The sequence below is a fragment of the Triticum aestivum genome, chromosome 5B (genome assembly GCF_018294505.1).
Source record: "Triticum aestivum cultivar Chinese Spring chromosome 5B, IWGSC CS RefSeq v2.1, whole genome shotgun sequence".
NCBI classification, from domain to species: domain Eukaryota; kingdom Viridiplantae; phylum Streptophyta; class Magnoliopsida; order Poales; family Poaceae; genus Triticum; species Triticum aestivum.
Window position 1 is genome coordinate 280,323,541 of NC_057807.1, and position 15,044 is coordinate 280,338,584.

At 46.1% G+C, this 15,044-nt stretch overlaps 1 protein-coding gene across 1 annotated transcript; it reads right to left on the reverse strand.

Moving 5' to 3' along the window:
- Positions 1-9,231: 9,231 nt before the first annotated feature.
- On the reverse strand, positions 9,232-12,925 carry LOC123111387 (F-box/LRR-repeat protein 3). The gene is made up of 7 exons (XM_044532177.1): positions 12,149-12,925; positions 11,486-11,614; positions 11,096-11,200; positions 10,623-11,016; positions 10,085-10,509; positions 9,746-9,997; positions 9,232-9,580 (listed from the first exon to the last, which is right to left on the reverse strand). Exons 1-7 carry the CDS (start codon positions 12,830-12,832, stop codon positions 9,521-9,523), a joined length of 2,049 nt encoding a protein of 682 aa, XP_044388112.1. The 5' UTR covers positions 12,833-12,925; the 3' UTR covers positions 9,232-9,520.
- Positions 12,926-15,044: the final 2,119 nt, after the last annotated feature.

Consider the following 15,044-nt stretch of genomic DNA (forward strand, 5'->3'; position numbering starts at 1 on the left):
CATTATTTGCCATTTGCCTCTTGTTTTCCTCTCCCATACTTCACCCTTGTCATTTTATTCGCCCTCTTTTTTCCGTTCGCTTCTTTTCTTTTGCTTGCCTCTTGTGTGTCTGTTTGCCCTTATGGCTTTTCCTAAGAATGCTGATCTTCACCTTAGAAGGTTGGAAGAGATCGAAAGCAATGTTAGAATCTTTATGACTTTACAATTTGAGCATAATAACTTCTTTAGGAATGAGCTTAAAGAACAAAAAAGCTTTATGGAGTTCATGAATAAAGAGCTTGATGATATGTCTAAGGAATTTTATGGTTTGAATTCTCAAATTGCTCGTCTTGAAAAATCAATAGCCCAAATTTCTGATAAGCAAGCCACCTTAGTTAATAAGATGGTCGCCAAACCAGAAGGGTTAGAGGGAAATAATAATGATGAAGATCTAAAAGTTATTCATGTGTCCCCTATGAAATCTTTGTTTTGCAATATGGATCTTGGTAATGATGGGACTCGAGATGAGTCAACTTTAGTTAAAAGGCGTCCCAATGATTCGGAGTTTCTAGATCTTGATGCTAAATTTGGTAAAAGTGGGATTGGAGAGGTCAAAACTTTACATAGCAATGAACCCACTATTTCGGATTTCAAGGAATTTAATTATGATAATTGTTCTTTAATAGATTGTATTTCCTTGTTGCAATCCATGTTGAATTCTCCTCATGCTTATAGTCAAAATAAAGCTTTTACCAAACATATTGTTGATGCTTTGATGCAATCTTATGAAGAAAAACTTGAATTGGAAGTTTCTATCCCTAGAAAACTTTATGATGAGTGGGAACCTAATATAAAAATTAAAATTAAAGATCATGAATGCTATGCTTTGTGTGATTTGGGTGCTAGTGTTTCCATGATTCCAAAAACTTTATGTGATGTGCTAGGTTTCCGTGAATTTGATGATTGCTCTTTAAACTTGCACCTTGCAGATTCCACTATTAAGAAACCTATGGGAATGATTAATGTTGTTCTTATTGTTGCAAATAGGAATTATGTGCCCGTAGATTTTATCGTTCTTGATATAGATTGCAATCTTTCATGTCCTATTATTCTTGGTAGACCTTTCCTTAGAACGATTGGTGCAATTATTGATATGAAGGAAGGAAATATTAGGTTCCAATTTCCATTAAGGAAAGGCATGGAACACTTTCCTAGAAACAAAATCAAATTAACTTATGAATCTATTATGAGAGCCACTTATGAATTGAATACCAAAGATGGCAATAATTAGATCTATTCTCACTTTTATGCCTATCTAGGGCTTTAAACGATAGCGCTAGTTGGGAGGCAACCCAATTTTATTTTTGTTCCTTGCTTTTTTGCTTCTGTTTAGTAATAAATAAATCACCTAGCTTTTGTTTAGATGTGGTTTTATGTTTTAATTAGTGTTTGTTCCAAGTAGAACCTATAGGATAACCTACGGTGATAGTTAATTTGATCTTGCTGAAAAACAGAAACAGTTGATTCTTTTTGCAGTAGATCAAAGACAAATTTCCCAGGACTTCCTATTTTGGTAGGATTTTTAGAGTTCCAGAAGTATTCAAAAGTTACAGATTGCTACAGACTGTTCTGTTTTTGACAGATTCTGTTTTTCGTGTGTTGTTTGCTTATTTTGATGAATCTATGGCTAGTATTGGGGGGTATGAACCATAGAGAAGTTGGAATGCAGTAGGTTTAAAACCAATATAAATAAATAATGAGTTCATTACAGTACCTTAAGTGGTGGTTTTTATTTCTTACACTACCGGAGCTTATGAGATTTCATGTGGAGTTTTGTGTTGTGAAGTTTTCAAGTTTTGGGTAAAGATTTGATGGACTATGGAATAAGGAGTTGCAAGAGCCTAATCTTGTGGATGCCCATGGCACCCCGAGATAATTCAAGAACAACCAAAAGCCTAAGCTTGGGGATGCCCCAAGAGGCATCCCCTCTTTCGTCTTCGTCTATCGGTAACTTTACTTGGAGCTATATTTTTATTCGACACATGATATGTGTTTTGCTTGGAGCGTCTTGTATGATATGTGTTTTGCTTGGAGCATCTTGTATGATATGAGTCTTTGCTTTTTAGTTTACCACAACCATCCTTGCTGTACACACCTTTTGGGAGAGACACACATGATTCGGAATTTATTAGAATACTCTATGTGCTTCACTTATATCTCTTGAGCTAGACAATTTTGCTCTAGTACTTCACTTATATCTTTTTAGAGCATGGAGGTGGCTTTATTTTGAAGAAATTATTGATCTCTCATGCTTCACTTATATTATTTTGAGAGCATTTTAGAACAGCATGGTATTTGCTATGGTTATAAAATCGGTCCTGGAATGATGGGCATCCAAGTTGGGTATAATAAAAACTATCATAGAGAGTGCATTAAACACCATGATCAATTTGATACTTGATAATTGTTTTGAGATATAAAGGTGGTAATGTTAGAGTCATGCTAGTGGGGTAATTATGAAATTGAGAAATACTTGTGTTAAAGTTGGCAAGTCCCGTAGCATGCATGTATGGTAAAAGTTGTGTAACAAATTTGTTGCATGGAGTGCTCTTTTGATTGCCTTCCTTATGTGTGGAGGTCGGGATCGCGCGATGGTTAACTCCTACCAACCCTTCCCCTAGGATCATGCGTAGTAGTACTTTGCTTCGAGGGCTAATAAACTTTTGCAATAAGTATATGAGCTATTTATGACTAAATGTGAGTCCATGGATTATACGCACTCTCACCCTTCCACCATTGCTAGCCTCTCTTATGCCGCGCAGCTTTCGCCGGTATTATACATCCACCATTTACCTTTTTTTAAACAGCCATCATACCTACCTATTATGGCATTTCCATAGCCATTCCGAGATATATTGCCATGCAACTTTCCACCGTTCCGTTTACTATGACACGCTCCATCATTGTCATATTGCTTTTGCATGATCATGTATTTGACATCGTATTTGTGGCAAGGCCACCTTCATAATTTTTTCATACATGTCACTCTTGGTTCACTGCATATCCCGGTACACCACCGGAGGCATTCACATAGAGTCATATTTTGTTCTAAGTATTGAGTTGTAATTCTTGAGTTGTAAATCAATAAAAGTGTGATGATTTTCATTATTAGAGCATTGTACCAAGTGAGGAAAGGATGATGGAGACTATGATTCCCCCACAAGTCGGGATGAGACTCCAGACTTTATAAAAATAAAAGAGGCCAAAGAAGCCCAAATAAAAAAAATAAGCCAAAGAAGCCCACTAAATAAATAAAAAAATGAGGGAAAAGAGAGAAGGGACAATGTTACTATCCTTTTTCCACACTTGTGCTTCAAAGTAGCACCATGATCTTCATGATAGAGAGTCTCCTATGTTGTCACTTTCATATACTAGTGGGAATTTTTCATTATAAAACTTGGCTTGTATATTCCAATGATGGGCTTTCTCAAAATGCCCTAGGTCTTCGTGAGCAAGCAAGTCGGATGCACACCCACTTAGTTTTTTTTGTTGAGCTTTCATACATTTATAGCTCTAGTGCATCTGTTGCATGGCAATCCCTACTCACTCACATTGATACCTATTAATGGGCATCTCCATAGCCCGCTGATACGCCTAGTTGATGTGAGACTATATTCTCCCTTTTTTGTCTTCTTCACAACCACCATCCAATTCCACATATAGTGCTATATCCATGGCTTGCACTCATGTATTGCGTGAGAGTTGAAAAAGCTGAAGCGCGTTAAAAAGTATGAACCAATTGCTTGGCTGAAACCGGCGTTGTGCATGATGGGAGTACTTTGTGTGATGAAAAATGAAGCATAGCCTAACTATATAATTTTGTAGGGATAAGCTTTCTTTGGCTTTGCTATTTTGATAAGACATGATTACTTTGTTAGTATGCTTGAAGTATTACTATTTTTATGTTAATATGAACTTTTATCTTGAATCATTTGGATCTGAACATTCATGCCACAATAAAGAAAATTAAATTGAGAAATATGCTAGGTAGCATTCCACATCAAAATTTTTGTTTTTATCATTTACCTACTCGAGTACAAGCAGGAATTAAGCTTGGGGATGCTTGATACGTCTCCAACGTATCTATAATTTTTTATTGTTTCATGCTACTATATTACCCGTTTTGGATGTTTATGAGCTTTACTTTACACTTTTATATCATTTTTGGGACTAACCTACTAACCGGAGGCCCAACCCGAATTGCTATTTTTTTCCTATTTCAGTGTTTCGAAGAAAAGGAATATCAGACGGAGTCCAAACGGAACAAAACCTTCGGGAGCAATATTTTTGGAACAAACGCAATCCAGGTGACTTGGAGTGGACGTCAAGAAGCGGCCGAGGCGGCCACGAGGGTGCCTGGTGCGCCCTAGGGGGGTGGGCGCGCCCCCCGCCCTCGTGGGCCCCTCGTGGCTCCGCTGACCGACTTCTTTCGCCTATATATACTTGCATACCCTGAAAACACTGAGGGGCACCACGAAAACCTATTTACACCGCCGCAACCTTCTGTACCCGTGAGATCCTATCCTGGAGCCTTTTCTGGTGCTCCGCCGGAGGGGGGATCGATCACGGAGGGCTTCTACATCATCGCCAAGGCCTCTCCGATGAGTTGTGAGTAGTTTACCATAGACCTTCGGGTCCATAGTTATTAGCTAGATGGCTTCTTCTCTCTCTTTGAATCTCAATACAATGTTCTCCTCGATCTTCTTGGAGATCTATTCGATGTAACTCTTTTTGCGGTGTGTCTGTCGAGATCCGGCGAATTGTGGGTTTATGATCAAGTTTATCTATGAGAAATATTTGAATCTCCTCTGAATTCTTTTATGTATGATCTTTGCAAGTCTCTTCGAATTATCAGTTTGGTTTGGCCCACTAGATTGATCTTTCTTGCAATGGGAGAAGTGCTTAGCTTTGGGTTCAATCTTGCGGTGTCCTTTCCCAGTGACAGTAGGGGCAGCAAGGCACGTATTGTATTGTTGCCATCGAGGATAAAAAGATGGGGTTTATATCATATTGTTTGAGTTTATCCCTCTACATCATGTCATCTTGCCTAATGCGTTACTCTGTTCTTATGAACTTAATACTCTAGATGCATACTGGATAGCGGTCGATGTGTGGAGTAATAGTAGTAGATGCAGAATCGTTTCGGTCTACTTGTCACGGACGTGATGCCTATATACATGATCATGCCTAGATATTCTCATAACTATGCACTTTTCTATCAATTGCTCGACAGTAATTTGTTCATCCACCGTAATACTTATGCTATCTTGAGAGAAGCCACTAGTGAAACCTATGGCCCCCGGGTCTATTTTCCATCATATAAGTTTCCCATCTATCTTATTTTGCAATCTTTACTTTCCAATCTATATCATAAAAATACCAAAAATATTTATCTTATCTTATTATCTCTATCAGATCTCACTTTCGCAATTGGCTGTGAAGGGATTGACAACCCCTTTATCGCGTTGGTTGCGAGGTTCTTGTTTGTTTGTGTAGGTACGAGGGACGTGTGTGGAGCCTCCTACTGGATTGATACCTTGGTTCTCAAAAACTGAGGGAAATACTTACGCTACTTTGCTGCATCACCCTTTCCTCTTCAAGGGAAAACCAACGCAGTGCTCAAGAGGTAGCAAAGGGGTTGTGGCCAAGATGACAGAGAAGCTTGAGGCTTCATGACGAAGAAGGGGGAGGCTAGTGTCGCGTGCAATAAGGTGAAGAAGCGAAAGAAGGCGGAGAGGTTTAGCATTTTCATGGACATGTAAGAAAAGAAGCTCAAGCTCCAAGAGAAGAAGCTTGAGATCAATGCCACTTCAGGGAACTCTAAAATGTTGTTTGTGAGGACGTCATACTTGGGTCCCGATGCGGCGGTCCAAGCCTGCCATGCGATCTTATTGAAGCACTTCGCACAAATGGAGGAGGTCGGACCATCCGAAGAGTGAGGTCTTTGCTACAAACAGGCGACCTGGGAGCCAAAGATGAAGGTCTTTGCGTGGACAGGTGGATTGGCAACTTTTGGAATCGGTCGATGTAAAAACTTATTAAACATCTGGTGCTTTTTGATTGTGAATAGTTACATATACTTGCAACTATTAAATGTATGCTTAAATTCGTATTGATTTAGATATACATGTGAAATGGAGGAGGCCGGAACATAGGCGAAGATTTGATGACTCCTATTGGATGGCATCCGTTTCTATTCTTATGCAAACGTGCCCATGGATATTTGGAGGTATACGTTCTGATGAACACGTCAAACATGCATGTAGATATTTGGTAGTATCTGTTTTGATAAACTACGTTGAAGTTGCCCCTATGATGCAAGCATTCAGTGGTATTCATTTTGGTAAATGGCGATTAGGGCATCTTTGATTCGTAGGATTCTTAAAATGAAGGAAAAGGAAAAATACAGGAACAGGATGGCATGTCCTATATAACCCTACATAATCTGAGAGAATGTTAATAGGGCATGAAAAACAAAGAAATCCTACAAAGAGGTTTAGGATAGGATTCTATAGGAAAATTTTCTTGAAAACACTTCCATTTGTAGGAATAGAATCATGTTCCTATAGATGAATTCTTTCTATCCTCCACATTTCATAAGAAATAAATATTAGGCTAGACTCAATGATAAGAATCCTATGATGTGAACCAAATGACATCTCTTTTTCTATTCATATTCATAGGATTTGAGATATATGTCATCTCATCTCATTTTCTATGACTTTTCTATTCCTTTGAATATTCTATCCTATGAACCGAAGGAGGCCTAAGTGAATGAAAACTTTCCTCCAAAATGTAGTACCATGGATCCTATGAAAAAAGTCCTAAGGATTCAATCCTACGAATCAAACTACCAACCATCGCAGGAAAAAATTTCTAAGGGTCCATCCTCCCAAAATCCTATGTGATTCTTTTGAGCCCTGAAGTTGCTGCCCTAGGAGGCAGGTAGGAGGGGGGCTTGGAGAGCACGATGGCCGGAGATCGGATTGGGGACACGTGGCGTGGCAGGGCGGGAGCAGGAACTGACACGTGCCAAAGCGGTGTCATGACACACAAAACCAACATTAAGCTGCCCATAGTGGTGGTATCTTAGGTAGTATCGTGCACTCGGGAATAGCAGCCATGTTGATGTGGCAGAAAATTAGAGAGAGAGGGTTAGAGTAACATACCATATCATGTTAAGTGATATGCCACTTTGTATCATGCATGGCAATAAATATGATCATCTATGATACTACTGTATGATTCTATGCACTATGAAGGTAGTATGATACACTAATATCACATGCATGATACTCGTCTGGCGACTCGGGGGTAAAAAAACCCTAGCGCCGCCACCTTCTTCCCCTTCCCCCCAGCCGTCTTGCCGCCGCCAGAGGACGCCCCCGGCGAAGCTCGGGCCGGCCCCAAGGAAGGCGGCGGCGGGGCGCCAGTTCCTGGTCTCGGAAAGGAGATCCACTCCGAGGCAGCGGCAGAAGGAGGCGCGGCGAGGTGCGAGGTGGGCGGCGCGCGGGCTGGACCCGGTCTGGGGTTCCGGCGCGCCCTGGTGACGCGGGTGTGCAGGGGCCCGCGTGCACGGCACGAGGCCGCTTCGAGCGACGCGGTGGCGCGCGGGGGGTTTCCCCAGAGCCGATCTGCTGGGGTTGGCCTTCCCCCCGTGGCTGGCGGCCCGCTTGCGGCTCAGATCCATGGCGGCGCCCATGGCTGGTGGCACGTGGCGCAGCTTGGCGGCGGGCGGCGCCAGCGTGGACAGGTGGGCCACTTCTCTGGCCATGTGGATGGCGGGGAGGTGGTGGGCTTCGGCTGCGGCGGCGGTTCCTCGCTGGATGTTGGTGGCCATGGTGATGTTCGTCCTCGACCCCGATCTACTCCGATCTGCAATGGATCCGGCCCTTGCTGGCTTCGGTCACCGTTCTTGGGTGTTGGCCTTGCAGATCCGGTGGCTGGAAGGGTTCTGGGGGAATCTCTTGGCCGGCGTGGCGGCCACTCCGATGGCAGTGCCTTTGGGTGTTGCTTCCCTCGTTGGAGGCTTCGGAGAGGACCTCCTTCCTTCCACCCCTCCCAGGAGCTCAGGTGAAAACCTCAGACCCCCCTGTTCCAAGCGACGACGACACCACGGTGGCGTGCTCCTTCCTGAAGGCGTTGCTCGGGGCTGCTCAAGCGGCGGTGGAAGTGGCGACGGTTCGGTGTCGACATATGCATTCTGGTCAGCTTCATCTTGGAGGTTGCCGCGACGTAGGCGACGCTCGTCTGGTGGAGCTACTGCCGATGGTCAAGGCATCGTCGGCAGTCTGCGCCATCAGGTTTGGGATGCTCAGGGGGAAACCCCAGATCTGGGTCTTCCGAATCGGATGATGATGGCGTTCTATCGCTTTTCCTTCTGGGGGCATCGTCTTGGAGCAAGTGCTGGCTCGAGGGATGGTGGAGCGGTCTTTCATCTCACATATTGGATGGCGGCAGAGATTGATGGCATGGCGCTGTGGAGACTCGGCGCCCGATGCGCGGAGATGGGCGCGCGCAGGAGGAGGTTGCTGTCTGGCGTCATGGTGACGTCGATGGCAGAGTGGCCAGACAAGGTAGAAGCCTCAATATGATCTGAAGACCTGTGGAAGATGGCGGCGACGACACACGAGTGCGTCTGACCGGATTGTACCCCAGACCCGGTATGTGGCTCGGCTGGGGCTTCCAAATGAGTTTCGGCTTCCGGCTTTTGATGTTAGGCTTAGGTGAGTGGTTTGGGTAGTGGCCCAGCTCGCACTCCTTCATCATTTTGGATAGGAATAGGGGCATATGTTGCCAAAATGGTGTTCTCAGGCACATTGTTGTAATACTTTGTAAGGTCCTCGAGAATATAAGTGGCCGTATGCATCTTCCAGATGCAGAGGCCGGGGGTCATCCTCCTTTTCTAAAAAAAATAAAATATCACATGCATGATACTAGTATATGATACTCCCAGTATGAGTAGCCTTATGCGGCGCAGCAAACATCACAGCTCCATCTATCTGGAAAAGAAAGAACAATTAACCTGAGATCAGCAAAAGCAACTTCACTTCCTTTTGCTTTAGTTGTATCAACTTCCTTTTGCTTTAGTTGTATCATGCAGTATACCAGAACCATTCATGATTTGAGAATTGGACACCAGGAAATACACAGGCCAAACACCTCATTCCAAATAAGAACACATTGGACAGGTAATCGAACTGTGCACACTCTCATATTGATCCGTAAAGTACAGGTCGACCCTCCAGTGATTTCTCTATGATTTCATCTATCTACTGCTTCTCTATATACAGGATACGGCACAACAAAAGAACCTCCCAGTCCACTGAAGGAAACATACATATACAACATTGTTCCGATAATGTCTGTTCTGTACACAACTCCACTCCACCTTGGTGCAAAGCCTCGTTCTACACCATCATGTTCATGTAGGCTGGACCGCTGACAGTCAAGACGACGACAACAAGCATTTCTCCTAATCTCATCGTACAAGCACATCTCGGGACTGTTGTTGCCATATGTCACATCGTTCTTGCTCGACCTGCAAAGACCACACGCTTACTATTAGACATTATGCTGTTAAAGCTGCAGTTCAGTTGATATATCTACAGAATACATCATAAAAGACAGATGAGAAGTGTTAATACAAATAATAATTCAACTTCAAATCTTCTACACCTAGGCTTGTAAGGGGGAAGTAGAATACCTTGAATGGTTTATCAATCCACTGGAAAGCACAGCCGCGAGCCTCGACGACTTTGAGCATATGCGGAGGCATCATAGATCTGAACGCTGCGTGAAGCTTCACCCTTGTCAAACCACCAGAGACCATAAGAGCAGCCATCAAGCCATTAGGTGTAATACCCGCCAAGTGTACAATCGTCATGTTCTGAAGCCCACATATGCTAGAGAGGGACAGAAGTCCAATGTCGGTGACCGAACAGTATGACAAGTTTATCTGTCATGATGCAGCAATGTCAATAACACAATTGTGGACACAGTATGACAAGTTTTTCTCTCTACAAAAAACAGATAAGGATTGTACCTGACGGAGGCTATGAGAGAACTGGGAAAGAAAAAGCATCCCCACATCATTGATCGCAAAGCATTTCTTGATATCAAGCTTGGCAAGTAGCCTGCATCCGATTGCTATTTCTGAGAGCCCAGCAGATGAAACACTGGGGCAACCACGGATCTCCAGTGTGTTCAGCTTTGCACATTTTGAGAGCGACACCAACGAAACATCTGTTATTTCTGTACAGTAGGACAGGTTGATAGACTCTAGCATTGGACAACCTTGAGCAATTTGAGTAACCCCCTCATCACTAATACCCCCAGACCTATACAAATCAATATCTCGGAGTTCTGGACAAGACTTCCCAATGTGGATAAGCGCTTCATCACTTATCCTCATGCATATTCCAATTTTTAAGCTTGATAGTTTTCTGCATCCAGACAGAGCTTTCAAACCTGCAGAGGAAAGATCTCATCATTGTTATTTTTTTGTTGTCATTGTTGTGAGAAAGAGTTAATTCGGTGTCCATTTACCAAAAATAATTAGATATATGAAGTTCAGTACAAACCTTCATCGTCCAAATCACTGTCGGTGATGTCCAACTCTTCCAAATGGCAAAATCGCTTCCCAATCAGTCGGAGCCCTTCACTAGAAAAATGGCTACAGGACTCCATTCTTAGAGAGATGAGGGAAGGGCATGAGCTAGTGATGGCAGCTAAGGAAACATCAGTGATATTGCGATTGCAAGTAATGTCCAGCTTCAGCAAATTCTTTAGTCTTGACACAACGAAAGAAAGATCTGTATCTGTCATTCCTGAGCACTTGCTCAGGCTCAACTCTCTTAAAGAGACGCAAGAAATTCCAATGTATTTTAGTCCATCAGCCATGAACTTGCAGCCTTCCAATTTCAGGGTCTGCAATTTAGGAAGAATTTGGAAGCATCTTCCCATAGATGGAGTAACCTGCCAAAAAGAAGAATGTAAAACAAACTGGAGAAGGCCAAGTTATGCCCAGATGATGCTACTACAATTAGATACTTACATTACAGCAGTACGACAGATTCAACTCCAAGAGATTTGGCACTGCCTTCACAACTGATGAAACTCCCGCATGAGTGACATTTCGACAGGTTGACATATCAAGCACCTGCAAAAGTAGAAGTGTTATTTTCAAGTTTGTTGGCCACGATATTTGGGAAACTTTGTTGAGTGCCTACACATGTTCTAAACTTCTAATGCAACTACTTGTTTTACATCGACATGTATGGACGTGCCAAACATTCTATATTAACTGCAAATGTAGTGCTAGTATCCTAGCGACATTACATTATAAATCTACACAAAGAGTTGATGAACCTAATGGTGATCAAATGAAGATGACATGACACACAACACTAACACGTGAGACAAAATGGTCTAGTTTGATGATTACCCGTAGTGATTTGCTGCATTCATTCTCAGGGCCACTAAGGGCATCATCATCTATTCCAACACATCCCACCAGTGCCAACACCTCAAGATTGGGTAGCTTCATGATGGCTGGAAGGCAGTCTTTGGAGATCTGCAATGCAAGATAAGTATTTATTAGTCCAACGAAATTAGTGTGTTCGTCTATTTGGCACCTCAACAGAAAGTAGCCTATTACTGATTCCCATCCTCAAAAGGTATTTTTTTTACTGCAGTAGTCCAATTCTTTGACAGAAAAAATCAAGAAAAGTAATTTTCACCGCGATAGTCCAATTCTTTGACAGAAAAAATCAAGAAAAGTAATTTTCACTGCGATAGTCCAATTCCATGAGCATTTCTTGCAAAAGAAAATATAAACAGAGTTGCTAAAAACATCAAACCGTTGTGCTAGTATTCTCCTAGAAAGAGCGAAAGGGAAAACTGCCAAACCGTATGTAGAAATTCACGTGAGAAACATGTACATCTAAACTTTCCAAGAAAGCACCAAAATCAACTCTCTTTTTTCCATTAATTAAAGTGTTTCTGGAATCAAGAAACGCATGAACGGGGAACCCCAAGCGATAATTCCTTTGGTCCAAGAAATGGAACATGACGTGATGGAGAGAGATCAAGAAGAAGCACGGCTCACCATGGTGTAGGAAAGATTCAGGGTCCTGAGTTTCTTGCACTTGAGGGCGAGTAGCTGGACCCCCAAATCCGTGATCCCGAGGCACCAGTTGAGCGTGAGCTCCCGCAGGTCCGGGCAGCCGACGGCGATGCAGCCGAGCCCCATGTCCGTCATGGGCTTGCAGCGGGAAAGGCAGAGCCTCTGCAGGCCCCGCGCCCGCGCCAACTCCGCGGCCGCCGCGTCCCCGAGGTCGACCCCATTGGAGAGGTCGAGGTCGGCGAGGCCGGGGCAGGCGGCGACGAGCGCGGCGAGGCCCGGCGCCCCGAAGCCGCGGGAGCGGGAGAGGTCGACGGCGCGGAGGCAAGGCATGGGCGCGGAGGAGAGGGCGGCCAGGGCCGCTCCGGGGACGCGCGGGCAGAGGGTGAGGTCGAGGCGGACGGCGGTGGGGTAGCGGGCGAGCGCGGCGCGCAGGAGGTCGGCGCGGTACGGGCGGAGCACGCGGCGGTGGCGCGACTCGGCGGCATGGCAGGCGCGGGAGGCGAGCGCGAAAGACTTGAGCGCGCGCGGATCGGCGGCCGCCACCCGGTCCAGGACCAAGAAGAGGAGCTCGTCGGCCAGCGAGTCGATCGGCGCGGCCGCGGCCGCGGCAGCAGCAGGGCAGACGCGTCGGCGCTTGTGGAGGTGGCCGTGGGTCGCCATGGCCATGGCGGGCAAGGCAAAGTTGGCAGTTGGTTTTTCGTTGCGACACCAAGAACGGAAGGGAGAGTAGCAATGGCTGGCCACGGCCTACTCACACGCAACAATCAAGAAGGAGGAGAGGGAAAAAGCAAGGAGCGTTGGAAATGTCGAGACTGCCCCTGCGTCGCCCTTATCACGGCTCCCGCGAGACGCCCCACCTCGTTTCCCTATTTACCCCGCGTGCTGGAGCGCTCTGCTGCAGGGGAGTGGAGTACGGCGCGCGCGACGACCGGGGGTGGCATGGTCATTGCGCGGCGGGGAAAGGACGGTACGGAGGAGGTACAGGCGGGGGCAGGGGTGGAATAACCGAAAAGATGGCGAGGAAAGCGAGGTGAGAGCCTGAGAGGGAGAGCGGGGAGGGTACGATGCGGGGGAGGGACGGAACGGAACGGATCGTACAGCCGGACGGGTACGATGCCCCGCCGCTACGCGCACCGCCCTCGCCCCTTACCCGCGTCTTCGAACCTCATGGTGACATGCGGGTCCGGGAGGGCGTGGTGAAGGGTGAGGAGTGAAGCTGGTGAGAAACGGGGGAGGCGGACTTTTTTTCATTTGACTGGTCCCGTACTACCCGGGGACGGCACGCACTGGGGGACTGCGTGGAGTTGCTTCCAAGGCAGAGAGACCACTCCGGTTATCACCGCATAAGGCCAACTCCACCGCACGACCCTATCCTGTCCGCCCCCGTTCGTTTAGGGTAAAAGGAACAAACGAGACGACCCAACGCGCGGGCGCAAACGGACTTTTGTTCGCTTTGTGCCCGCTTTCGACCCATCCGCGGCTCAAGTTTGTGCCGCTTTTGGGGTGAAACGGACGCCACGCGGACGCGCGGGTCGTCTGCGCATGTCCTCCCCTGGCCCGCTCGTCGGTGGCACAGGACGGGCCTTTTTCTATCCGCCCCCTCCCTCCCGACGGCCGCCCGCTGTCATTGCAGCCGTGCAACTTGGACGCGCGCTTGCCCAACCCCTTCCTCTCGTCGCCGCCGAGCTACCCAAGCACGACCACCTTGTTTGCGCGCCCGCCGGTCAGATTTGGGGCGGATCCGGTCGGTCTTGAGCTCGCCCGGCTGTGGGAGGCCGGGCCGCGCCATGGACTGGCCGGGAACCTCGCCGGAAGGCCCTGGCAGGGCCGCAAGGCCACATGCAGGCAGTGGCTCATCCTCTAGCCGCTCGGATTTGCACCGTCAGTGGCCCGCTGGCAGATACGCGATGGCGGCCGGCCGGACTCGGTGCTTGCCCAAAAGCTCGTCGGCGCACCGTTGCCCCTCATCAAGTGCGACCACTGCCCAAGGATGGTCGTGCGCCGCGTGTCTACAACGCTGGAGCATTCCGGATGGGTGTTCATCAAGTGCTTAAACGATGGGGTATGTGCTCTTTTAGCTTCGGTTTGTGCTTTCGACTAGACTAGTGGTGCTAACTTTAAGTCTTATTGTGTAGAACGGATGCAAGTTTTGGTATTGGAAAGAAGAGTACATCGATATGTTGATAGAGCGAAATGTATTGCATGCTCGTGCACTTTTAGGTAGCCTAGAGGCTTTAGATGAGACAAGTGCACTTGTTGCTAGATTAGAGGCTAGGCATGATACTACGTGCGAAGAAGCAACAAGGCACGATACTACGTGTGAGGAAGTAACGTCGACTTCTGGCTTGAAGAAGAAAGAAGGGTGCAACGTCGTGCCTCCACAGATCAACAATGAGTGCATCGAGAAGGCGCTAACCCAACTCAAGGGAGTAGTTATGGAAGTTGGGTATCTTCTCAAATGTATTCTTGTGGTTCTTGTTTTCTTTGGCCTTGCTTTACTAGTCAAAATGTAATGATGTATTATCATATACCAAAAATGAATGATAAAAAAAAGTTAAGGACTTGCAAAGAAATATAAGCGGACAGGATGGGGCAAATGGATGCGGCCGCGCGGTGGGCGCGCGGCCACCGCATCCCAGGACAGGCCCGGACACGACCCCAAATCCCTACCCAAACGGACAGAAACCGGACAAAACGGACGTCCGTTTGAGGTCGCGCGGTGGAGTTGGCCTAAATGTTTCTTTTAGGCTATCCGTAATGATAGTATCATAGGTAGTATATATGCATACCAACCAAGCAATTTTGATGAGGTGGCATAGAATTAAATGAAGAAAGAGATGCTTGAGTATCATATCATGATACCGTATCATATTAAATG

Bases quoted from the DNA above. Each gene is read 5' to 3' on its own strand.
- LOC123111387 (XM_044532177.1), bottom strand. From the start codon at position 12,832: ATGGCCATGGCGACCCACGGCCACCTCCACAAGCGCCGACGCGTCTGC. The intron at 9,998-10,084 runs GTACAATCCTTA...GCATCATGACAG, and splicing joins TCTCTCATAGCCTCCGTCAG to ATAAACTTGTCATACTGTTC. The intron at 9,581-9,745 runs GTATTCTACTTC...TGGTCTTTGCAG, and splicing joins GGATTGATAAACCATTCAAG to GTCGAGCAAGAACGATGTGA.